The 25,653-nt window shown below is 33.2% G+C and overlaps 1 protein-coding gene across 2 annotated transcripts in view; it reads left to right on the top strand.

Annotated features, from left to right (window-relative positions):
• RGS7 (regulator of G protein signaling 7) overlaps window positions 1-25,653 on the top strand; it is a 500,747-nt gene that overhangs the window by 367,764 nt on the left and 107,330 nt on the right. For both annotated transcript variants that reach the window (XM_039883198.1, XM_039883197.1), the window contains exons 5-6: window positions 20,669-20,775; window positions 25,472-25,523. In XM_039883198.1, the coding sequence (XP_039739132.1) occupies window positions 20,669-20,775; window positions 25,472-25,523 (159 nt within the window). The remainder of the gene's footprint in view (window positions 1-20,668; window positions 20,776-25,471; window positions 25,524-25,653) is intronic.

The following is a 25,653-nucleotide window of genomic DNA, read 5'->3' as shown; positions in this document are numbered from 1 at the left end:
ATGGAATTAACATAGTATATAGCCTTTTCAGACTGTTTTCTTTCCGTTAGCAGAGTGTATTTAAGATTCATCTATTTCTTTGAGTAACTTGATAGCTCATAATTTTGTATTGCTAAATAGTATTCCTTTGTATAATGTCTTAGTTTTTTGTCCATTCTACAAATTGAAGAAAAAATCTTGTTCACTTCAAGTTTTTGGCGATTATGAATAAAACCACTATAAACTATTATATGCTAGTTTTCGTGTGGACATAAATTTTTCAATCAGTTGGGTAAACATCTAGGAGTAGGATTGATGAATCAGATGTTGGCTGTTTTTACCTTTATAAAAACTATCAAATTGTCTTCCAAAGTGGCTATACAATTTTGAATTCCTATCAGTAAGAAAGAAGAGTTCCCAATGATCTGTAACCTCGCTATCAATAGATGTTGTCACGTTTTGTTTTGTTTTTGTTTTTTGTTTTATATGTTTTTTTTTTAGTCATTGTAACAGGTATACAGTATACAGTAGTCGATGTCTCATTATTTTAATTTTCCTTTCCCTAATGACTAATGGCTTTGAGCATCTTTTCATGTATTTGTTATCTGTGTATCTTCTTTAGTGTATCTGTTAAGATCTTACCATTTTTCATTAGGTGTGAAAGAAGACAGCTTTGCCTTATTCCTAATCTTAGAAAGAAAGCACCCAGTTTCTACCATTAACAATGATGTTAACTCTAGTGTTTCGTAAATATTTTTCATCGAGTTGTGAAGGTTTTCCTCTTTTCCTAGTTGATTAATAATATTTTTTCCTGTTATCATAAAGAAGTGTTAGGGTTTTCTAGTGATTTAGGGGCATCAATTTTTATGATTTTTTTTCATTTTTAGCCTATTAATATGGTATGTTACATTAATTAGTTGTCAAATGTTGAATCAGGTTTACAAATCTTGAATAAGTCTACTTGATTGTGAGATATAATCTTTTCTATTAATTGTTGAATTCTATATGATAGTGTTTTGTAGAGGATTTTTGTTTCTATATTAATAGAAGAAAAACGATTTATCATTTTCTTTTCTTGTAATGTCTTTATCTAGTTATAATATCAGGTAATGCTGGCTTTATCTAGTTATAATATTAAGGTAATGCTGGCTCATTCCTAGAGTGAGTTAGGAAGTGTTACCTCTGCTTCTATTTTTTTGGAAAAGATTGTAGATAAATGCTATCATTTCTTTCTTAAATACTTGGTAGAATTCACAAGCTAAACTATCAAGACCCATTGTTTTCTTTTTTGTGAAAATTGTTAATGATCGATTCAGTCCCTTTATTAGAGATAATGTTATTTGGTTACCCATTTCTCCTTGTGTGGTTTTTGGTAGACTGTGTCTTTCAAATAATTGATTTACTTTACTTAAGTTATCTACTTTGTGGGCATAGACTTGTTTATAGTGATCCTTTATTACTTTTTAATGTCCACGAGTCAGTAATACTGACCCCTCTCTCATATCTAATATTGGTCATTTTTGTCTTATTTCTTTTTTTTCTTGGCTAGAAGTTTATCAATTTCATTGATCTTTTTCAATAACTAGATTTTAGTTTTGCTGATTTTTTTCTCTATTCTTTTTCTGTTTTTAATTTTGATTTCTGCTAGTTTTATTATTTCTTTTTTTTCTGCTCACTTTAAGTTTAAATTATTCTTTTTTCTCTAGTATCCCTCAATGCTAAAGTATAACCTTAGATTATTGATTTTATATCTTTCTCTTTTCTAATACGTGTATTTAGTGTTATAAATTTTCCTCTAAGCACTGCCTTTGTTGTAGCCCATATATTTTGATAAATTATATTCATACATTCATTTAGTTAAAAATATTTTATTTCTCTTCACACTTTTTCTTTGACCTATAGGTTACTATAATTTCAAGGTATTTGGGTATTTTTCAGCTATCTTTCTTTTATTGATTTCTAGTTAAAGTTCACTACAGTCTAATAGCTTATATGATTGCTATTCTTTTAAATTTCTCAAGGTGTGTTTTATAGCCCACAATGTGGTCAATCTTGGTGAATATTTTATGTGTGCTATGAAATGATGTGTATTTTACTGCCATTGGAGAGTATTATACAAATGTGAATTAGAAAGTGATTGATAATGTTCTTCAAGTCACCTATATTCGTATTGATTTTCTGCCTGCTTACCCTGTTAATTACTGAAAGAGTAGTATTGAAGTTTCCAACTATAATAATGGGTTTGTGTATTTCTTCCTTCAGTTCTATCAGTGTCTGCCTTACATATTTTGACATTTTAAGGACATACAAATTTGAGATTGTTATTCTCCAATTCTTCTTGGATAATTGATTATGCAATGCCTTCCATTTTTCCTGATAACTTTTCCTGTTATGAAGTTTGTCTTGTCTGAAATTAATAAACTTACTACATTAGTTACTATATCAAAAGGTTTTGATTAGTATGAACATGTTATTTCCTCTTTTCTCCACTTTTTAGAACATATTAGAATCTTTAAGATGAGTTTCTTACAGACAATATGTAGTTGTTTTTTTTTAATGCACTCTGACAATCTTTTCCTAATTGTTATTTTTATACTATTATTATTTGAAGTGATTATTTATATATGTTCATTAATACATGCCATGTTCATATATGTTTTGTATCAATTGCATCTGTTCTTTGTTTCTGTTTTCACTCTGCCTTCTTTGGTTTTAAATGAGCATTTTATATAATTCAATTTTATATCCTCTCTTAGCATATCAATTATACTTATTTTTAGATGTTTTTCATAGTGGTTAACCTAGAGTTTACAATATGCATTTTAACTGGTCTAATTCTATCTTAAAATAATACTATACTGATTTACATGTCATGAAGTCACCTTATAACAAGTGTTCTCAGTTCATAATGTTCTATAACATAGCTTTCATTCATTTTACTTATTCATATGGTATAATCGCTTGATATATTGCTATTGTTAGTAATTTAAACTGTTATATTCTAGACAAACTAAATTAAGAATCAAAAATAAAGGATTTCATTTCACCTTAACTTATTCTTTCCCTGATGGTCTTCCTTTTTATCCAAGTTTCTGATGTATTACTTTTCTTCTCCCTAAAGAACTTTATACATATTTCCAGTACTGTAGGTTCACTGGCAATGTTTTTTCTCAGTATTTGTTTTTCTGAGAAAGTATGCATTTCTCCTTTACTTTTAAATGAATTTTACTGGATGTAGAATTCTAAATTATAGGGTATTTTTTCTTTCAATGCTTTAAATATTTTACTCCATTATCTTGTTGAGAAGCCCACTGTAATCTATGTCCTTTTTCTCAATAGGCAAGTGGGATTTTTTGTTTTTGTTTTCTGACTTCTTTTAAGATATTTTTATTTTTATTTGGTCTTCTGCATTTGCAGTATGATATGCATAGATTTAGATATATAGATATATTTTGGCATCAACTTTTTTTGTGTTCTCTGAGCTTCCTGGGTTTTGGATTCATGTGTTATTAAATTTGCGAAGTTTTTGGCCATTATTATTTCAATATTTCTTCTCTTCTACATTTTCCTCTCCTCTTAGTATTCCAATAATACAGATGCTAAACCTTTTGATATTATCCAACAGTTTTCATTTGCTATTTTGTTTATAGTTTTTTTTTTTTTCTTTCTTTGAATTTCAATTTGGGATGTTTCTACTGACCTGTCTTCAAGCTCACTAATTCTTCAGCCTTTTGCCATTAAGGCAATCTTCATTTCTATTCTGTTTTTGATTTCCAACATTTCCTTCTGATTCTTTCTTTGATTCTCTCTGCTTATATTACCCATATATTCTTGCATGTTATCTACTTTTTATATTAGAGCCCTTAGCATAATAATCATGGTTATTTTAAATTCAATGTCTGATATTTCCAACTTCTGTATCATATCTGAGTTTGATTCTGGTGATTGTTTTGTGTCTTCGCGTTGTTTTTCTTGACTTTTTGCATTTCTTGTAGTTTTTTCATTGAAAGTTGCACATCTTGTCTCAGGTAATAAGAATTGAGAGACTTAGTGAGCTGATTTATGTTCATCTGGCAAGTAGTTGGGCTTTGTTAAATGTTCGCTGTAGCTATCAATGATAGAGACTTTAAATTCCTCTAGTGCTTTTGGTTTTGTCCCTATTCTTGACTTTGGACTTCTCTAAGTACCTCACCTCAGAGAGTATCTGTATATTATATCTCCTTGAGGTGTAATCTATCATTATTACCCTAGAGCTTGCAGGCGTGGTGGTAAGATATTGGAGAATTAGAGAATTCTCTAAGTTTTCAACTAACTCTCAGCATGTTAATAGATCTGTCTCTTTTAGCTGTGACCTTCACATATGGTCTCCAGTGGTGTAGATCTCTTGTCTCCTTACCATTACCTTCTTTACCTGACTGTAGCTTTTCCAAACTATTTTGTTGAAGCTCTCCCCCTGTTAACTAACTTTTTTTTTCCCTTGGTTAGGTGATATAGGAAGTTTAGAGGGGCTAGAGTTGGAGGAATATCTTTTACCCAGTGAGGATAACGTCTGCCAAAGTGTTTGCCCCTAGAGTACGGGCTTGTGTTATAGATAAAACCCTGGGCGTATATTATAATGACTACTTTTCCCCTCCTCCTTCCAGAGCCATGAGGAATCTTTCTTGAGTCTTTACTATAGGAACATGGTGAGATTCCTAGAAGCATAGCCCATGAAAGTGTGGGGCCCCACTAAGATGAAAAGCCTCTGGTTTTCTTCACTCTCATGCTAGCCCACATTTAGCCTCAAGCTCTTTGTCAAAATTGCAACTTTAGTGTTCTTATCAGTTTATGGATCCAACAACTCCAAGTAGGTATATTTTGACTGTATCTCTGGATGAGCCTGACTCTGAAGAATTTGGGGTGGAAGTTTATATTACAACTTCAGTTTTCTGATTAGTCCAGGAAAAGTAGTTAATTTTCAAGTTGTTTGATTTTCTCTTGTTGTAAGGATGGGAATGACAACTTTTAAGTTCTTTATGTCTCAGTTGAAACAAGAAGTCATTGCTTATTCTGTTTAAGCACCATATATTTCTCTACATTGTGAGTCTCTTGAGGATAGAGGTACAGAATTTCATGTCCACTTTTGTATCCATGGGATATAGTTAAGTACCTGAAACCAATCATGCACTAATCTATTCAATGGATGGATGAATGAAGAAATGAAGACTCTTAGAATAAATTGCTGAAGCCTGGTATGATTCAATATTTAGGAGAAATAAGAAGGGATTGTATTTATGTTAATTATTATGTAAGATAAGCCTAGGAAAGAAGTCAAGAATGAAGGATGAGAAGAATTAAAAGAGAAACATTGTTTAGGAAAATTGGAGAGAAATTGAAGGATCTCATCTTCACCACCTGTCTAATATCTTTCAATGCCTATTCTAACCCACCTTTTCTCAAAGTCTTCACACTCAAATCTGGATGTCTTTGTTTTCACTCATGCTATACATAAAATAACTATTTATTTTAGCTCGAATTCAATGTAATGTAGCACAACTCAAATTAATTCAAAATCAAGCAAGACATCGTTTTTTCCTGCAAAAAAAGAATGAAAAAATAAATAATAAAACCAAGTGGTTAACAGGTTTACAGGGATGCCAACACATTTATAATCTGGTAATAATTTAAATTATACACATTTCTAGAAATTTTGCAATGTAGCAACACTTTAAAAGTGTGTGTAACTTTATTTCTAAGAATTTGTCTCTTTTGAAATAATGTAGGATTTATTCATTTATTTTTGCTAATATAATTTTAGTTGCTTGTAATATTCCAGAAAGTTAAGGCATTGATAAAGGAACAGATCAAAACAAATAAACAAACAAACAAATAATAGAGCATTGTTGGAACATATTAATAATAAATAACAAATAGGTAAATATGTAATATGGTAGAGGGTGATGAGTGTTACGAAGAGAATTAAAGCAGAGTAAAAAGGTATGTAGGTAGTGAATGCTATTTTATACTCTGTAGTCAGGTATGGTATCTCCGATGTGGTGACTTAACCAGAGATCAACCGAAGGCAGAAAGTGGGATGTTCAGCCCTCTGGAGGAAGAATGCCGAGCTTTCCAGGCAGAAAGAACAAGTGAAAAGCCTCAAAGTATGCACATGCTTACTGTGTTTGAGAAACCTAAAGCAGGATGTCTAAAGGTGAAGATGATAGGGGAGGAAGACAGAGAAGTAACAGGTGGCCAGATCATGTAGGACCTTTTAGGCCAAGGCAAGGAATTTGAACTTTGTTATGAGACATATGAAAAAGTATTAGAGGATTTTTTAAGAGTGACATGATCTGATTTACATTTTAAAATAGCCACTGTGACAAAGAGCAAGGCATAAATAGAAACTAGATATTGTTAATATTGAATATCATATTGAATGATATTGTTGAAGTGATTTAGCAAAGAGATGATACAAGCTCAGACTGGGACAGTGGTGGGGAAAGTGGGTGTAAAGTAGGTAGATTCTAGGTTCACAAGATAGAATCATCAGAATGTGCTCCTGGACTGGATGTGATAAATTAGAGAAAGATAGACATCAAAGACAATCCAAGTTTTTTGACTTGAGAAGCTGAATGATAATCATTAACATTAACTGAAATGAGAAAAACGGTGAGAAGAGTGGGTTTAAGGTGAAAGTCAACAATTCAGTTTTGACATGGTAAACATGATATACTTATTCAATATTCAAGTGGAGATGTTAGGTAGGCTATTGGAAATATTATATAGGAATTCAAGGGAGAAGTCAATCTGTAGCTATGTGTAATGACTGTATTATAAGATGTTTATCAAATAGGTATTTCTGATAGTAAAAATTTAAATATCCAAAAACAATGGATTGCAAATATACAACAAGGTAGGTAATCTAGCTCAACATCTTTGCTCATAGCCACTGCCCCATAAACTGTCATGCACTCTCTAATAGGTACAAGTATGAAAGTGTTGTCCAGAAAGATTACAAACCTATTAAAGGTCAAGTCATATTTTGTCTTCATATCCTATACAGCATTTCGATCTTGATATCTTACACAGAATTTCTTGATTTGAATTCTGGCAATAGAGCTGTCTACTATACACACTTTATTATAAGCATCTTATGATTTTTTTAGAGACTACTTGACTATAATCCTTTAATATCTAGTATTTCAGTTCTGGCTATTGCACAGAAATAGAGAAATTTTTTGGAGGAGTGTTAATTCTTTTATGAGCTAATTGTATTTCATTATGGTTTCTGAACCTGCCTTATTCTTATTATTATATAGTAATGATAATTTTGACTATAGTATTTAAAATAAAAATCAAATTGTTGGTGGAAGATTGCACTATAATTAAAATAACAAAAATAAAACTTATTTTAATATGCTTTATTTAATAAATTTACCCCCTCTATTTTCCAAACTTCATTCCTCACAAGAGATCATCTTTATTGATTAGGTCCATGGCATGTTATTGTCTATTAGAAACCAAATATTTCTAGAGATCACTATTGCCAGGTTAGTTGGTTGCCAACAGATGCATAACCAACAGATAGACACAGAGATAAAAATAGAAAATAAGTGCATGTGTTTAAGCAAACAGATTTTTTTTTTATGCTGTAAGGATTATTTAAACAGTTGCAGACATCAGTCTTGATGTCCCACATTCTTTCCCCAGTTGAAGCATTGATTAATGAAAAATACAGATCAAAGGAAATTACATCTGGCTTTGTTCAGAAATTTCGTAATAACTGTGACTGCTTCCATGATTAAGACTATGGCTTTGAAATTAGTCTTATATTTTATCATGGTTTAAATATTATTAAAGAATAGTGATTTTAAAAAGAGGTACCATCAGCAAGTATTATCATAAGACCGTGTTGCTTATTCTTTAGGAATGACAGTTATTTTCAAACCTAATACATTCAGGGCATTTTGTCACACAGGATGTGTTATTGGCTATTCCCATATCATGTGTGCATTTTTACAAATAGCTTTTGAAAACATATAAATAGAACACACACATTAGTCCAGATTTTATTTATTTGAAATAAATATTAGTTATTCTATGTATACAAAACTCTGCCATAGCAACCCTAGATTATTATGAGGATTGAGTATCTGAGGAAAAAAAAAATTTTCCTTTCACACAAAGAAACAATATGAAGGTGATAGGATCTCTGTCACAACGTCCAGTTTGAGTATTGATTGTGCACCATGCTACAGAATTAAAGTTGGAAAGAGTTTGAGGATTCAGCTGTGTATTTACATATACTGACCTAAGGTCCAGAGAAACAAGATGACTCACTCAAGATATGCAGAACGAAACTGAGATTAGACTCTAAATCCTGTTACTGCAGTTGAATATGTTTTTCTATGACACACGCATGTACATGTTCAGTAGCATATGCTGTCTCTGATTTAATGCAACACATACTATGGAAACCCCTGTCAATTAAATTTAACTCAATGTCCCACCTTCCTTCTAACTCATTCAGTGAGAGTAACTGGTGGGGATTTTGCTGTGCTGAATTTTAGAGAGAATGCTGCTTTCCACTATAATTTATTATTGCCTTGGTTCTTGTGACTGTTATAGTTTCCTTATACTGTTCTTAGATGAACTCAACATGATTTCCCTTTCATCTCAATACTATTCTATGCATTTGTCTCACAAATAAATTTTGTTTAAATGCAGCTCATTTTGTACAATGATGGAACTACCAGTTATACAGTGGGATATACTATATTTGTGCAATAAACATCCCAATATTATATAGTTTCAATAACATAGCTCTGAAATCAGTTCTCCACACCAACATTGCATAGGTCTCTATTTTTCTTTAATTTTTATAGTGTTCTTCATATATAAAAAAATTACTCAAGGCATTATACCCACTGATATTAGACAACTAGTCTTTTCTAGCCTGTGTGTACAATAACAGTCATTTATAATTTTTTTCAAATACATTTAGTATACAATATTATAGTAGTCTCAGGTGTATAACATGGTGATTAGACATTTATATAATTTACAAAGTGATCACTCTGATAGATTTAGTATCCATCTTACACAATACATAGTTATTGCAGTATTACTGAGCAAATTCTCTATGCTGTAATTTATACCCCCATGATTAATTTTATTACTGGCAATTCGCAAATATTAATCTCTTTCCTGTTTTTATCCATTCTCCTAATATGGAAACCATCAAAATGTTCTCTCTATCTATGAGTTTGTTTCTGTTTTGTTTGTTCATTTATTTTGGTTTTTAGATTCCACATGTAAATGAAATCATATGGTATTTGTCTTTCTCTGTTTGACTTATTTCACTTAACATAATACTGTCTAGGTCCATTCATGTTGTTGCAGATGGCAAGATTTCATTCATTTTTTATGGCTGAGTAATATTTCATTGTGTATATGTACCTCCTCTTCTTTATCCATTCATCCATTGATGGACACCCAGGTTACCTCCATATCTTGGCTATTGTAAATAATGCTGCAATGAACATATGGATTTCTTTGGATGACTATCCAGAAGGGGATTACTGGGTCCTTCTTGTCTCTTGTTGCAGCTTTTGTTTTAAAGTCTATTATGTCTGGTATAAGTATTGCTACCTCACCTTTTTTTTTTCATTTCCATTTTTATAAAATATCTTTTCCATCCCTTCGCTTTCGATCTGTGTGTGTCTTTCAATCTAGAGTGAGTCTCTTCTAGGCAGCATATGTAAGGGTCTTGTTTTCATATTCATTCATCTACCCTGTGTCTTTTGATCAAAGCATTTAATCCATTTACATTTAAAGTAATGATTAATAGATATGTAGTTATTGCCATTTTTATTATTCATATATTTGATATTTTTCATTTTTCTTCTTTTTAAAGAAGCCCCTTAACATTACTTGTATTAGTGTTTGGTAGTGATGAATTCCTTTAGCACTGTCTTGACTGAAAAACTCTTTATCTGCCCTTCAATTCTAAATAATAGCTTTGCTGAATAATATTCGTTGTAGGCCTTGCTTTTCGTCACTGAATATTTTATGCCAATCCCTCTGGCCTTCAAAATTTCTGTTGAGAAATCAGCTGACAGTCTTATGCGAGCTCCCTTACAGCCTGTCTCTTGCTGCTTTTAAGATTCTCTTTTTGTCTTGAACATTTGGCATTTTAATTATGATGTATCTTGGTGTGGGCCTGTTGGGGTTCATCTTGTTTGGAACCCACTGCACTTCCTGGGTTTGTATGTCTATCTCCTTCACCAGGTTAGGGAAGTTTTCCATCATTATTTCATCAAATAGGTTTTCAATCCCTTGCACTTTCTTTTCTCCTTCTAGTACTTCTATGATAAAAATGTTGGTATGCTTGATGTTGTTTTCAAGACCCCTTAAACTATCCTTATTTTTTGTATTCTTCTTTCTTGTTGCTGTTCTGATTAGGTGTTTTCTGCTACCTTGTCTTCCAAATCGCTGATTCGATCCTCTGCTTCATCTTATCTACTATTGATTCCCTCTAATGTATTCTTCATTTCAGTTATTGTATTTTTCATTTCTGACTGGTTCTTTTTTATGTTTTGTATCACTTTGTTAAAGTTCTCACTGAGTTCATGTGTTCTTCCCTTAAGTTCATTGAGCATCCTTATAACCAGTGTTTTAAACTCTGTATCTAGTAGGTTGCTTGTCTCCATTTTCTTTTCTTTTTTCCTTTCTTTCTTTTTTTTTTTTTTTTGAGCTTTGTCCTGTTCTTTCACTTGGAACATGTTTCTTTGTCTCTCTGTATTATGTAGAGCTGCTATGTCTCCCGGTCTTAGTAGAGTGGCTTTATGTAATAGGTGTGTTGTGGGGCTAAGTGACACAGTTTTCCTGGTCACCTGAGCCAAGTGCTCCAGGTATGTCCCTTGTGTATGCCCTCCTGTTGTAATTGAGACTTAGTTGCTAATTGCACACCAATAGGAGGACTTGACCCTTGGGCTGATTAGTTGTGAGGACTGGCCAGTGAGGGGCCAACCCTATGGAGCAAAATTTGCTTTAGCAGAACTCTGGGTGCCTACTCAGTATGGCATTGGGTGTGTCATCCTCAGTGCAGCCCTAGTTGGTGCTCCAGCTGTCTAAAACCAGCCATTGGTCATGCCATCCCTGGGGCCTCCTAGAAGAGATCCACCATAGGCCAAGTTCAGCCGCAGCCTCTGTGCTGCCCCAGGCCACCTGGCATGAGCCATCAAGCAATTTGCAGATGGCCACCATCTGCACTGGACTTGGAGGTTCCTAGAGAGGGCAAGCCACAAACCGTGCCAGCATTGGGGCTACTCAGCAAGAGGTACAGGATATGCCGAGGCCAGATGCTGGTTGTTTAGATTTTGTGGACCTTTGAGAGATTTTAGGAAAGTACACAGCATGAACCAAGACAGCCTATTTGCATGGAAAAGCCATTGGTAGCAGCTTAAGTGGTACCACAAGTTGGGTGGGGCAGAGTCTCAGAGGATTATCAGGGTGGATGTTGTCTCTTGTTATAGCCTTTGTATGTCCAGTATAGCCAGATTGATGGAGACTCATATATGGTGCCAGCCTGTGTCTGTAATCTGGGAGAGGAGAAGACTCAAGAAAAAAACAATGGATTCTGCCAACACTTCTGTCTGGGAGAAAGTTGCCCCTCCAGCCCTTGTCCTGAAGTCAAACAATTCAGTTTCTCCTTTTATGTTCCTACTTTTTATATGGCTTCCCCAGTGCTAGAGCTAAAAGCAAGTGAGTCTGTCAATGAGTGAATTTGCACATGGGTCCAGCCTCCTTCTGTCTCACTCAGCCACAATCCCCGTTTCTATTATGGGAAAGATAATAGTGATATAAATGGCAAACAGCCAGAAGTTGTGGGAACTTCTCTTCCCAGCACTGGAATCCTGGGCCGGGGAGCACCATGTGGGCCTGGTACCCCTCACTTGTCTTGGGGGACCTCCACAGCCAAGATAGCCTTCTTGATTTTTAATCAACTCATGTGAGTGTTTGACCAGTCCAATCTGCATCTGCCCTTCCTACCAGTCTCAAGGTGGCTCCTTCTGTACGGTTTTATTTGTAGGACTTCTGTTTAGCTAGACTTCAGGCAATTCTCCGTAATGGTTGTTCTGTAGTTTAGTTGTAATTTTGATGTGGTTGTGAGAGGAGGCAAGCACATTTATGTGGTTAACTACTAAGTGTTTAACTACTCCGCCATCTTGACCAGAACTCCTATTTTTTTAAATGGGTTAATATTTTTGCATCCTGGGAAAATATTATACTTCCCTAAGAATTCATCTCCATTCTGACTGCTGTCATTGCTTTGCTGTCATTGTTATTTCTCATCATTGTCAGGCTTAGTGTGTCATTGTTATCAGTCTCTCTGAACTGAGTTGGGGGTTCTCATTGATCTCTGGCATTTTCATATTTTGGACTGTAAACCCACTATGCAGAATATATTGGAAGATTTGGAAATCTTTTCCTATAATTATGGTATCAAGTCTCTGGAATTTGAATAGTGTTCTTTGTCATCTAGGGAAAAATGTTGATATAGTATATTCTGGAGCAGATTCATCATCTGCCCACAAAAGACTCCAATTGACAATCTGGAAGACTTCAAATAGTGTCAAATTGTAAGTGTTTTACATGACCTGGAAGCCTAGATCAGCACCAGCTACTAGTTTACTCATTGCCCTTTGTGCTAGACTAAGTGTTACTGAATGTGACCTTTCACAAGTATCAACTGGTAATAACTCACATTTTTGGAGCATTTTATGTAGCAGGGCTTATTTTAAGTCCATTTCACATATTACCTCAATTGATCCTCACAAACCTTTGACATCAGTATTTTATTATCTTCATTTTACAGATGAGGACACAGGCCCAGGGAATGCATATATCTGTTCAGGTCACACAGCTAGCCAATGAGGGAATTGGGATTTGAACCCCAGCAGTGGGATTGTACAACCTGGCTTCTTCACCTCTGTACTCTGATCCTTGGTTTGAAAATATTATTTACTTGTGTTAATTACTTAGTGCATTCCTAAAAGTTGGTTTAAATTATGTTTCCGTTTTTAGTTCTTTTTGATATAATCTATTTACCTTATCTATTTTATATCACTGTATTATTTATCTCTATATCCTGATTTGTAATCACTAAAAAGCAAACAATACTTGATTTTTCTATATGAGAATGATGCTTAAATAAGAAGACAAAAGCGCAAATATTTTTTTCACTAACTCCTGCTATTGAGAAAATAGACTTATCTCAGAAATTTCTAAATATAGTAATAGTTCACTTTTATTTGACCTTGGAATATAAAATATTCAGTATATGTGATTTTTTCACATAACTTAACTTTTCAAATGCCAGTTCTGAAAAAACATAATATTTTCAAATATTTCTAAAATGAAATCTTCCCTGCCTTCTTATACAGAAAATAACAAGTTGGACAATTTTTTTTCTTTTATGACTCAGGTTTATGATGGTGAATGCCTCCTTTACTATTTGGTAACTAACTTCTGCCTATTTTTTATCTTTTTTCTTTCCTTGGTACATTGTCATCAGCTGTCATTTTTTTTTTCTATTTTGAGTGGATTTCCTTCTAAAATACTTTCCCCCAACACTAATCATATTTGCTACATCAAGTGTGCCCTGCGTTGATAATAAAACAATCACACTTGTTAGTACATACACATAAAATAAAAGCAAATAACTCATGACAGGAATAAAAATAGAGGGTTTAGTGTGCTTATTATTACTATTTTCTCGACTCAGAAACATTTTTCTATCACTTCAAAATTATGGCCTCTGGACAAGGAAAATATTACCGAGTATTGAAAATATGTTGTAAATATAGAATTAAATATGTAAATATATATGTCTCTGTGTAAAAATATAATACTGACTACACAAGCCTCTTTTATAATATGCTTTTAATCCTATTACCTTTCTGAAGTAGTTGTGGTCTAAAGGCAAATTATGTTATGTAGAATTCCTTTTGCTTTTAAGGGATTTTGATAATTCTATTGCTTTAGGGATGAAACAATATAATAAATGCATCAGGCTTAAAAATACACAAGGCTAGTCACATTGTAACAATTATTTGAAAATAGATTTTTATTTTTTTGTTTGTTCATAGCTTGAATATCTAAATGAAAAGCAAACTGAAATCTTATGGTAGGTTTCTTGTTGAATTTTATTTAACTGTGTGGATAATGCGAATAACACATGTACGAGAAGATTAATTAGTGATTATTTTGCCGAGAAACATAATATTGTGAAGCCATCTGGTGTGCCATTACTGGGAGGGTAATCTTGATGGATCCCTCATTAAACTTTCAACACTTTGTTCCAAGACTATCAGTGGTCTTCTGGATTCTTATTAGCTTAAAATAGTGCTGAGATTCAGGAGCAGCAGGACCCTCGGGAAGTTTAGCTTCATGTTTATCACTAACAATAAACAATTCAACCTTGAGAACACTATCTCAAGCCCACTCTAAGATCTCTTAGCAACATTTATGCCATTTATATCACTATTATCTTTCCCATAATAGAATACCTGCAATAGACCCACCTCAAAAGCTTATAAAAGTATTTTGAAAGATCATGAACATTTACATAATCTTAGAAGAGCTAAACAAGCTCCTCATCATCACAACATAAAATAACTAGTAATTTTCATGTTTTTCATATTATTTTTGTGTCATTTATTTTTAAATTTACTTATACACTCATTCAGCAATAATTGATTCGATTGTTACTTTTGCTATTGCTATACTAAGCTTCTAGCCTTAAATGAAGCAGAAAATTTACCCCATCTCCCTGATTTTTCATCTGAGCATTTATCCTGTTCTGATGCTATGTTCTCTGGAGGCCCTGTAACAGAGCATGCAACTTTTATAATCTCAATCTCTTTAAGTTACTATTTGACCAATGACCTCAAAATCATTTAAAAGCTTTATTAGAAATTGAGTCCTCTTAAATATTATGTTAAATGGTTTGATTTGACCACTACATCTGAGGTATGTGTGAACCACATGGAAACAAATTTTTATCTTATTGATACCCCCACAAATACATATCTACTGAATTCAAGGCATTTTGAAAATTTATCAAAACCAATCTTTCTATTAATAAAATAATGAAGCATGACTATCTCTTGGCAGGGTAGTGAAATGAGAATTTATGTCATCAAATCAAACAAAAATAAAGTATTGCACATTTGAGTTAAAAAGGAAATAGAGATTAGTAGCTGATTCACTCTATTATTCTTATCAACTAACATTTATGTAGGTGTACTTATGGTAAGGCTACATGAAGCAAACCTGCACCTAGCCCTCTAGACATGCATGCTCCATCACAGAGTTAGTACTGAGGGATGCATGAATGTAAGAACGTGCTTGTGTTCATTTACCTCTGGTTTTCTTTTCTGTGGCTTAGTTATATATTTGCTTTCACTACATTTTTATAATCATCATCAACACTTTAGCATTCAACTCTTTTTGTTGTCTTTTTGTTTTATTTTAGTCACAACTTTCCTATGCTTAAGAGTTCAGAAGGTCTTTACTATTTATCTTTCTGGGCATCTCCATTTTCCTTTTTTTGTATCTGTACTCTTCAAACTTCCTCACGTGCCATAAGTCAATTTATCTTTCTGGAAAACAGTGATAATAATATTTTCCTAGGCCACAGACTGCTGGGAATAAAATGAATAAAGATGGCTGTAACAGAATAGGTGGGCCACCTAGTTTTGAAATCCTAAAATGGATATAATACATTGCTCTCCTCAGTGCTACCCTACAAGAGCATCCAGGAAGTCAGAACAAGATCAAGGCTATAAGCACATGCTCACTGCTATGAGCCAGCAACCCTCAAAGATCCTCTTACCATTTTAATTTTATAGATAATACAAAAAGGAGATGTAAGTGGCTGATGCTATTAGAACTGCCAGCTTCTTGCACTCAGCCTAATTGAAGGCAAATTTGAAAGTAGATTTCTTGAAAGTACTTTGGAGAAAAGTAAAAATCATTCAGTATGTAAATAACGAAGTATAATAGCTATGTATATCACATATCTACTATCACAAGGCACCATTCCAACTTCTTTACATATATTATTATTTGATTCTCATACCAATTTTGTAAAATAGCTTTATTAACCTTTATCAATAGATGAGAGGCACAGAGAATTTAAGTAACAAAAGCTAGTGAGTATCTCCAAGGTTTTTTTTTCTTCCTACAACTCGTGCCAGCTCCTGAGTTTTAATAAGAATCACAGAATATGTGAGTATATAGTTGTAGACAGCAGAGATTTTAAGAAGACTTTGACTTTGAATTAAAAGGGAGGAGAGAGGATGAAATGAACAGATAAGCCCCACACCTACATGTGGTGGTTAAAAATCAGGAGGGATAATTTGGTTGTGGAAGTCTCCTCTTGGGCTCCCAACCCAAGATTTCAGTGCTGAGAAGATAAGTCCCCATAACTTCTGGCTGTGAAAACCAGAGGACATTGTGAGCACATATGGGGAGGAACTGAATTATCTGGCGTCAGGACAAAGGCTAGAAGAGAAACTTTCCCTCAGACAGAAATGTTGGCAGAAGCCATTGTTCCTTTGTTGTACCTTTCCACTAAATCACCTGCAAATGCAGGTGGGCACTTATATCTGAGTCTCCATTAATCTGGCTAGCACCCTTCGAACTGCCCTGGTGATTCCCTGAGACCCTTCCCCACCCAACTTGCAGACCCATCCAAGCTGTTTTCAGGGACTTTTCCACACAAATGGCCTATTTTGGCTCATACTACAAACTTCCCTAAAATCTCTCAAAGGTTTATGAACCTAAACAAGCAACTTCTGGCCTCAGCATTCTCTTTACCTTTTGCTAAGTGGCCCCAAGCCCGACACTAGTGGCAGCCAGCCTCAGTTTGCAGATCAGCCTCTCCCAGGCACTTCCAAGCCCAGCACAAGTGGCAACCATCTGAAGATCACTTTGTATCATACACAGAGTGACTCTGGGCAAGGTACAGGCAGTGCTTACCTTGGGTTGGACCAGAGCCCTTCTCACAAGGTCCCAGGATGAACACATTCAATAGCCAGCTTTGGATCACACCAGAGCACCTCTCAACCACCTCCACAAATGACACACACAAAGGGCAGACTTGGAAGGAACTAGAGATCCACTAAAGCAAATTCCAAATGTGCCCTTGCACACATCCCCTGCACTATATCATGACAACTTCTCATAGTTAATCAGCCTGAGGGCCAGTCCCTCCCACTGATGTGCCAACAGCAATCAAGGCACAACTATAACAGGACGACATGCATAACTCACTCAGAGAAACCTCTGGAGCATGCAGCTCAGGTGATGAGGGAGACTGCACCACAGAGCTCCACAACACACCTACTATTATTATTTATATTTATGTTCTTTTTTTTCTTTCTTCTTCTCAAAAGATTCCCTTTAACATTTCTTGTAATACCAGCTTTGTGGTAATGAATTCCTTAGCTTTTTCCTGTCTGGGAAGATTTTTTACTTACTAAGGCCACTCTACCAAGATTGGGAGACATGGAAGATCTACCTAATATATATATAAAAAATAAAAAATAAAAAATAAAAAAAACAGGGTACGGCTAAAATGAGGAGACAAAAGAAACATGCCCCAAGGGAGAAAACAGAACAAAGCTCCAGAAAAAGAACCAAACAAAATGGAGACAAGAAATCTACTAAATATAGAATTCAAAACACTGGTAATAAGGATGCTCCATAAACTTAGGGGAAGAGTAAATGAACTCAATGAGAAATTTAATAAAGTGATAGAAAACATTAAAATGGAGATAGGAAACATAAAAAAGAACCAGTCAGAAATGAATACTACAATAACTGAAATAAAGAATTCATTAGAGGGAATGAACACTAGATTAGATGAAGCAGAGGATCGAATCAGCAATTTGGAAGACAAGGTAGCAGAAAATATCCAAGCAGAACATCAAAAAATTAAAATTATTTAAAAGATACGGATAGTTTAAGGAACCTCTGGCACAGCATCAAGCATACCAACATTCATTCTTAAAGGTACCAGAAAGGTAAGAGAGAGAGCAAGAAATTGAAAACCTATTTAAACAAATAATGACTGAAACTTTCCTAACCTGGTGAAGAAAATAAACATATAAGCTCAGAAAGTGCAGAGAGTCCCAAACAAAATGAACCCAAGCAAGACTACCCCAAGACACATCATAATTAAAATGCAAAGGTTAAAGACAAAGAGAATCTTTAAAGCAGCAAGAGAAAGGCAATTAGTTAACTATAAGGGAGCTCCCATAAGACTGTCAGCTGATTTCTCAACAGAAACTTTGCAGGCCAGAAGGGATTAGCACAAAATGGTCATAGTGATGAAAAGCAAGGACATACAACCAAGATTACTCTACCCAGTAAGGCTTTCATTTAGAATCAAAGGATAGATAAAGATCTCACCAGACAGGAAAAAGCTAAAGGATTTCATCATCACCAAGCTGGTACTATAAGAAATGTAAAGGGACTCCTTTGAGAAGAAGGAGAAGTAAAAAAAGAACATAACTATAAACAATAAAAAGGCAATAACTGTGCACTTATCAATAATCACTTTAAATGTAAATGGGTAAATGCGCCAATCAAAAGACATAGGGTAGCTAAATGAATAAGAAAACAAGACCCATACATATGTTGTATATAAGAGACCACAGTCTGAAAGTAAAGGGATGAAAAATGATACTTTATGCAAATGGAAATAAAAATAAAGCTGGGATAGCAATACTTATATTAGACAAATAGACTCTAAAAAGAAGGACCTAGAAATTCCACTTCTGGGTATTTATCCAAGGAAACCCAAAACACTAATTTGAAAAGACATATGCATCCTTATATTCATTGCAGCATTAATTACAATAGCTAATAAATGGAATCAAAAGATGGATGGATAAAAAAGATGGATGGATAAAAAAGTGGTACATATATACAATGGAAAATTACTCAGCCATAAAAAAGAATGAAATCTTGCTATCTTCAAAAACTTGAGTGGATCTAGATGGTATTATGCTAAGTGAAATAAGTCAGACAGATAAATACAAATACCATATAATTTCACTAAGATGTGGAATCTACAAAAAAAATAATAATAAATGAACAAACAAAACAGAAACAAACTCATAAATACAGAGAATATTTTGATGGTTGCCAGATGAGATGGGGTTTGGAGGAATGGATAAAAAAAGGGGATGAGATTAAGATTTGCAAATTGCCAGTTATAAAATCATTCATGGGAGTGTAAAGCACAGCATAGGGAATATAGTCAATAATATTGTAATAACTATGTTTGGTGTCAGATGGATACTAGACATAAGGATGATCAGTTTATAAGTTATATAAATGTCTAATCACCTTGTTGTACACCTGAAACTAATATAACATTGTATTCAGTTGTTTAAAACTAACATAAAATAAAATGTTTGTAAGATATTAGATAACAATGAAAAGGAACACCATAGTAACACATAACAGATAAAATTTAACAATTATTTTATTATTAGCCAATATAGTATGGATACGGGAGAAAAGGAAGAGGTTCTTATGCTTAGCTGTGTTCTTATGCTTAACTTAGTGGCATAGTGACTCAGTACTAGTTGGAGTTTCAAAGCTCTCCATGATCAATGGCTTTAGATAAAAATTCACATAGTCCTGGAACTGCTATGGGAATCCTAGAGTTAAAGAATCATTTTAGCTACTTATTTAAGAAACAGAAACAAACTTATAAATAAGTTGTGTATAAAGATACAGAAACAGAAATACATCTAACTTTTTTGTATTTGTATATACACATATGCTTATATTAGACTAAAAAACTATTTTGCATAGTTTCATATTTTCTAGACTTCCAGTTAGCAAACTTATGTTGTCCCACCACAAATGCAGTGATAATTCTATTAAATGTTATTAATCCTTTCGTTGGAAGAAATTGTTGACTAATGTAGATATATGACTTACAATATTATGTTCCAACTACTTCCCAGCCTATTGGGAAAATATGTTTTCATTGTCAAATAAACCTCTTCCTAGCCCGTATCTGTAACATTGGATATAGAATAGTAAAAGCTAGAGCAGTTTGGATGATCACAGGACTGTAGGCCCATTCAATGCAGCATAAATTGCTCTTGATGCCTTAGCATTCCCTGTTAGCATTACATAATAATGATCCCCATCATTAGAAAAAGTGCTGATAGTATTTGATATTTATGATACAAGCCAGGGGGTGATACAAGTGTGAACACTTTTATAATTTTAAAGTGCTATATGAAAGGCAAATAAAATTTTTTGTGGATATATGGATGAAAATGAACATATAGAATATATTCCATCTATAAAATGAAGGATTCTGTGACTTCAGAAAAATCCTACAATTTCAATGTTTCATAACTTTATGTTTTCATGGGCTTGTCTTCACGGGATGAGGTCGATCACTGCACAGTCACTGCCAGGAACCCGAAACATTTTAGTACCTTGTGTAAAAGAGCTGCACAAAGAAGACAAAGTACAAAACACAGTTTTTCAGGATGCTGAGAATTTGGATGAAAGAATGTGTTCAAAAGAGAACATGACAAAATCGTACACCCCTGTAAATCAATATATTTTTTTAAAGTTTTTATTTTTGTTTGTTTTCATGAAACAGTGGAGGCACTTCATTTGGGGACATTAATGGCTGCCCATGGCTACTTCTTTCCAATCTCAGATCACGTCCTCACACTCAAGGATGATGGCACCTTTTACCGGTTTCAAGTAAGTTCAATAAAAATATTTTTAACAGTAAAATAGAAGTCTTTATTTTGCTTGTTAATTGTTTTGACAGAAAATTTGAAAACGATGACTTATTTAACTTAGGCTAGTTAGAATCTAATTATTAAATTAAAGACATAAATCAATAGAACAAAGAAAAATAAAGTATGCTTACTTAAGATGATTTGTGAAAGCTAAATTGTGTGATGACTAAAGTTATAATTTATATAAAAGATGAAAGAAGTTCAGACAATAACGTATGGAGTTAATGAAAATAGGGGAGTTCTTCATCTGTAAGTTACATTTAGCTACTAGGAAGGAAATTAAAATATGTAACTAAAGTTATTATACTCTAGACCCCACCTGAGATCCAGAATTATCTTCAGTTCAAGCAAACTCCCATAGAATGCTTGAATCTCCAGGATAGAATTTAGCTAATTATACAAACCCTCTACAAGTTGGTATCTGCATGATGCTTTATGTGTGTATATTCATTTGAGACAAGAGGACACCATAGATAACTTGCAAACTGACAAGACTCATTCTAGGTCATTTTCAAGTGAGACTTGGTGTTATTCCGTCAGGAAATGATTGTGGCCTCTTATTTCAGTCACTGAGCATGCAGTTGACACGAGTTCACAAGGAGTTATCTCAAATGTATTCTACATTTTATTAAACATTATGATTCATTAATAACTGACTAGTTTCTAGCCTATAAAATTAAGTCTCATAAGATGGGAAAGGGGTTGGGAATAAGTGCAAAGGGGGAAGAGATTAAGAAGTACAAATTGGTACTTACAAAATAGTCATGGAGATGCAAAGTATGACATAAGAATATAGTCAATAATATTGTACAATGTATGGTGTCAGATGAGTACTAGATTTATTGGGGCGATCACTTCACTTATATAAATGTCTAATCACCATGTTGTATACCCAAACTAATATAATATTATATCCCAACCATAGTTTAAAAAATAGAAATATATATCAAATAAATAAGAAAGTAAGTAAGTAAGTAAGTAAGTAAGTAAATAAATAAATAAATAAATAAATAAATAAATAAATATTAAGGCACATAAAAATGCCAGATTTCAAACTCTAGCCTAATTCCTATAGATATTTTTGGAAGAGTCTCACTATTGTCCACCTTTCAGACATTGGAACATTCTTCTCATTTGTTTTGAATATTATTAGATGTTCAATATCTAAGTCAATGATTAAACAGTAATTTGGGCACCTACGAACTTGTTTGGGAAAACTGAGAACAAAGAGGGAACATGTTTTTAAATATTGTTCTCAAAGATCATAGTTCCCTTCAGAACACTCTCACTGTCTCTTCCTTTCGACTCTTTTATCCAAGGCAAATAACCATAGAACTTTTTGCACTGAAAAAATAGAGAATAAAGCAACCTCCCTAAATTGTGATACTGATCTAAGTATTCAAGCAAGTTAAATTACTTAAATTATTTAATTTTAAAAGAGTTTAAAAGAATGGAAATATATCCTTTATGCAGTTAAAGTAATGGTAGCTCAAAACAATTTGTTAAGTTAGAGTAACTTGGATTCCTACAGATAACATTTTAATAAATAAAAATTATTGGTGATTAGTAAACAATTTATTCTAGTGTTATGAACACTTTTTGATTTTAAAGGAGTTACTTTTCTATTGCAGGATTACATTTTTTTATATATTATTTACATATAGAGTATAAGTAAACCTCTAGTAAAATTTCTAATAAAATTTTCGCAATTTTATCCATCTTCACAATGTTACAAGTAAAACCATGCATGTATAGAAGAACATATCTGTAAGAAAAGCATTGAATATAGGCTGTCTCAAGAATTAGCTAATTCAAAATGTTTTCTTAAACTAGCTCAGACATGGCCCAAAATTAGTGATGATGGCTTGAATTAGCATAATGTGTAAACTTAAACTCTGTTCTTGTCATTCTCAGACTGAAATCAATAGATAGACAAGGTTTAAATATCTTAGTTCTGTTCATGGAGAGAATAAGAAACTATTTTTAAAGAGTGTTATCAAAGGAATGGGTGCAAATAATAACTGAATGACATCAGTACTAAGTATATGCAAAGGATCATCAAGTTCAACATGCCTAGATAGAAGACAATCTTTTAAAATACACTATGTAATGTTAAATATTAAATGATAACCATTTTAATGACCCAGATACATTTGAAATAAGATCTAAATATGACATACTTGTAATCTAATAACCATAGAATCTTAAAACCAAAATTAAAAAAAAGAAAACAGAAAAGTGGGAAAAATTCAATTCCTGCTGTAATATCTACCAAGGCATTAATCAGTCCATATTTATACATGTCTATTAATAGAACACACATTATATTCAAGGTGTTCACTTCCATTTTTGTGTTTGTTCCAAGAAGCAGAAAGTTTTTTATTATATTGAACTGAAATTCAACTCCTTGGATCTTAAAAATCATGAATTAAAATGGAAAACTTGCAATATTATGTTTATAATTCTTCCAGTGAATGATTGAGATTCTAACCATCATTAAGAATCTGACGAACATTCAGGGCATGAGTTTGAGACAAACAGAACTCTTAATTTAGTTTCATTGGCATGCAACAATATGTAAATTTGTCTCAACTTTTAGTATATTTTAATCATGTGTTTTGTATTAATGTAAACTCATAATTGTCTAATTATCCTCTTATCTAATTAAAATTGAGATCTGACATGATTGCGCAGGTCTTTTTCATGACTTTCATCACAGTAATATATGTGCCAAAGATTATTGAGAAATGTTTGAACAATTTTGAATCAATTTAATCATAGCCTAAGAAGCCAGTACTGACAGAGAAACTCATACATTAAAATATCCTAAATTCCATATGAAATGTAAAAGTATATTTTTAAATTCCAGCAAACTATAAAGGTTTGCTATTTGTTAAATTGCCTTTAACTATAAATCTGAATCTTTTTCCTAGGAAAAATCTTGTAATATTAGTGAGGAATGTTGGTTTTATGACATTTCTGCATAATATTACAGAATAAAATAGTTCGTTGTTTTGTTTTTACATTTAGGAAATTCTCACTGAAATAAATGATAAAAGAATAAAGAAAAATTATAAGAATGTAGCAAGAATATTCCTTGTGGTTTGGAAGAAAAAAAGTACATATCTGACCAATCTAACTAGAATAAGTATTTTAAAAGTAAGACAGATATGTGTGCATGCACATGTGTATGTGTACACACACACACACACCCCTTCCTAAATAAAGAAGAAACCCAAAAGGAATTAAGAACTCTATGAGAAGTATCTCAAAAACTATCAGCCCACTTGAAAGTAAGGTTTTAATTACTTGTATCCCAATGATTTCCCTAGAATCCTTACCCAATTTTATTATTAAGAAATCATATCCTCAAAGATTCATCTCCCACAGTCAAGTGGGATTCATGTGAGGAGGGGCCCCATATAAAGCTTTGATATCTTCTTTGTCTAGTGGTTCAACCTTTTCCCCTAAATTTCTCTTCCATTTTATTCACATGTGTACAAAACCAATATTGCAGCAAATGTCAAGAAGGAGCGGAGAGGTGATCAAAATCCCCTGGGAGTCTTGAACAGTATGGAAAGGCTCTCCCCAGAAACAAATAGTTGTCTCTAATTATCCTTTTCCCCTTCTTGAGAATTCCTCTTTTAGAAGGTAGAATTATCAAACAGAGAATCAGAGATTACCCTAAATATGCCCATTACACATGGATAGTTAATATAATTGACTAATGAATATAATTAAGTCTGCAGGGCTGATGTCTTTAGTCACTGTTCCATTGAGTCCTGGACTCATCATCATCTGAGAAGACAAAGTTTGGCCAGGTGGTCATAGAATTTCTTCCTGGTCTGGAGCCAAGCATGTCCAGCTAGCAGAGATAGAAAAACTCTTTTAGAAAACATAAAATGTTGGTGATAACAATAGGGTTTTCCTAATCAGACATTTTCTCTGTAGGTTTATCAGTCATTTTCTAGATTTCACAGAATCAGATTCCTGTCTATTGTTAATCACATCAACCAACTAAAACATTATTAGTTAAAAAAATGATCCCTGGTTTGTGCAGTTTAAAAATTTGGAACAATTAGCATCTTTATTAAAAAATATTTTTTAAAGTGAAGGGGAAAAGGTTGTTTTAATTTGGTTTGCTAATGTTAAGATATGTGTTATATAAATTAATAGAACCAGGCAATTGATTGCCAGTTCTTAGAGAAATATTTTGTAGGTTGAGCTTTTGGATCTATTAAAGGCGATGTTGAGATACAGTAAACACAGAAAATAATTTGTTCTATTTAAATATATTTTATCCAGAGTCTTGCTGAGTATAATACTCTGCTTTCAGTCATTGTGGGCTCAAACTTTATGCTTGAATTATATAATCAGACCTATTACCTTTATGTCAGTTCATATAAAATTGCAGCAAATGTAGGACATTTTTAAACACCTGCTGGTGCTGCATGTATCTGGATGCTGAGTAATTGCTCAGCACAGAAAATGTAGAAGAAAAACCTTACAGTGCCTTTCTGGATATTTTTTTCTGGATTACATATCTTTAGCAAACTATTCTAGATAATTGCTAAATATAAGCACAGATCATAAACCAACAACTTTTTAAATTGTCTATTTGTCTAATCTGGGTTCCACTTCTTTTCATTCCACAGACACCCTATTTTTGGCCATCAAATTGTTGGGAGCCAGAAAACACAGACTACGGTCAGTGCAATATCTCCTTTTATTTTTGGCAGCCAGTATGGCTAGGTGAACACGTGCTTGCATTTTATTGTTTTGTCATTGAGAAAATAAAACTACAGTTGTCAGTGTGGGATTAATAATTATAACATTG

The sequence above is a fragment of the Pteropus medius genome, unplaced genomic scaffold, assembly GCF_902729225.1.
Source record: "Pteropus medius unplaced genomic scaffold, Ma_sr-lr_union100, whole genome shotgun sequence".
In the NCBI taxonomy this organism is placed as follows: Eukaryota; Metazoa; Chordata; class Mammalia; order Chiroptera; family Pteropodidae; genus Pteropus; species Pteropus medius.
Note: the sequence above shows the minus strand (reverse complement) of the source record. Positions and strands in the feature narration are given on the sequence as shown.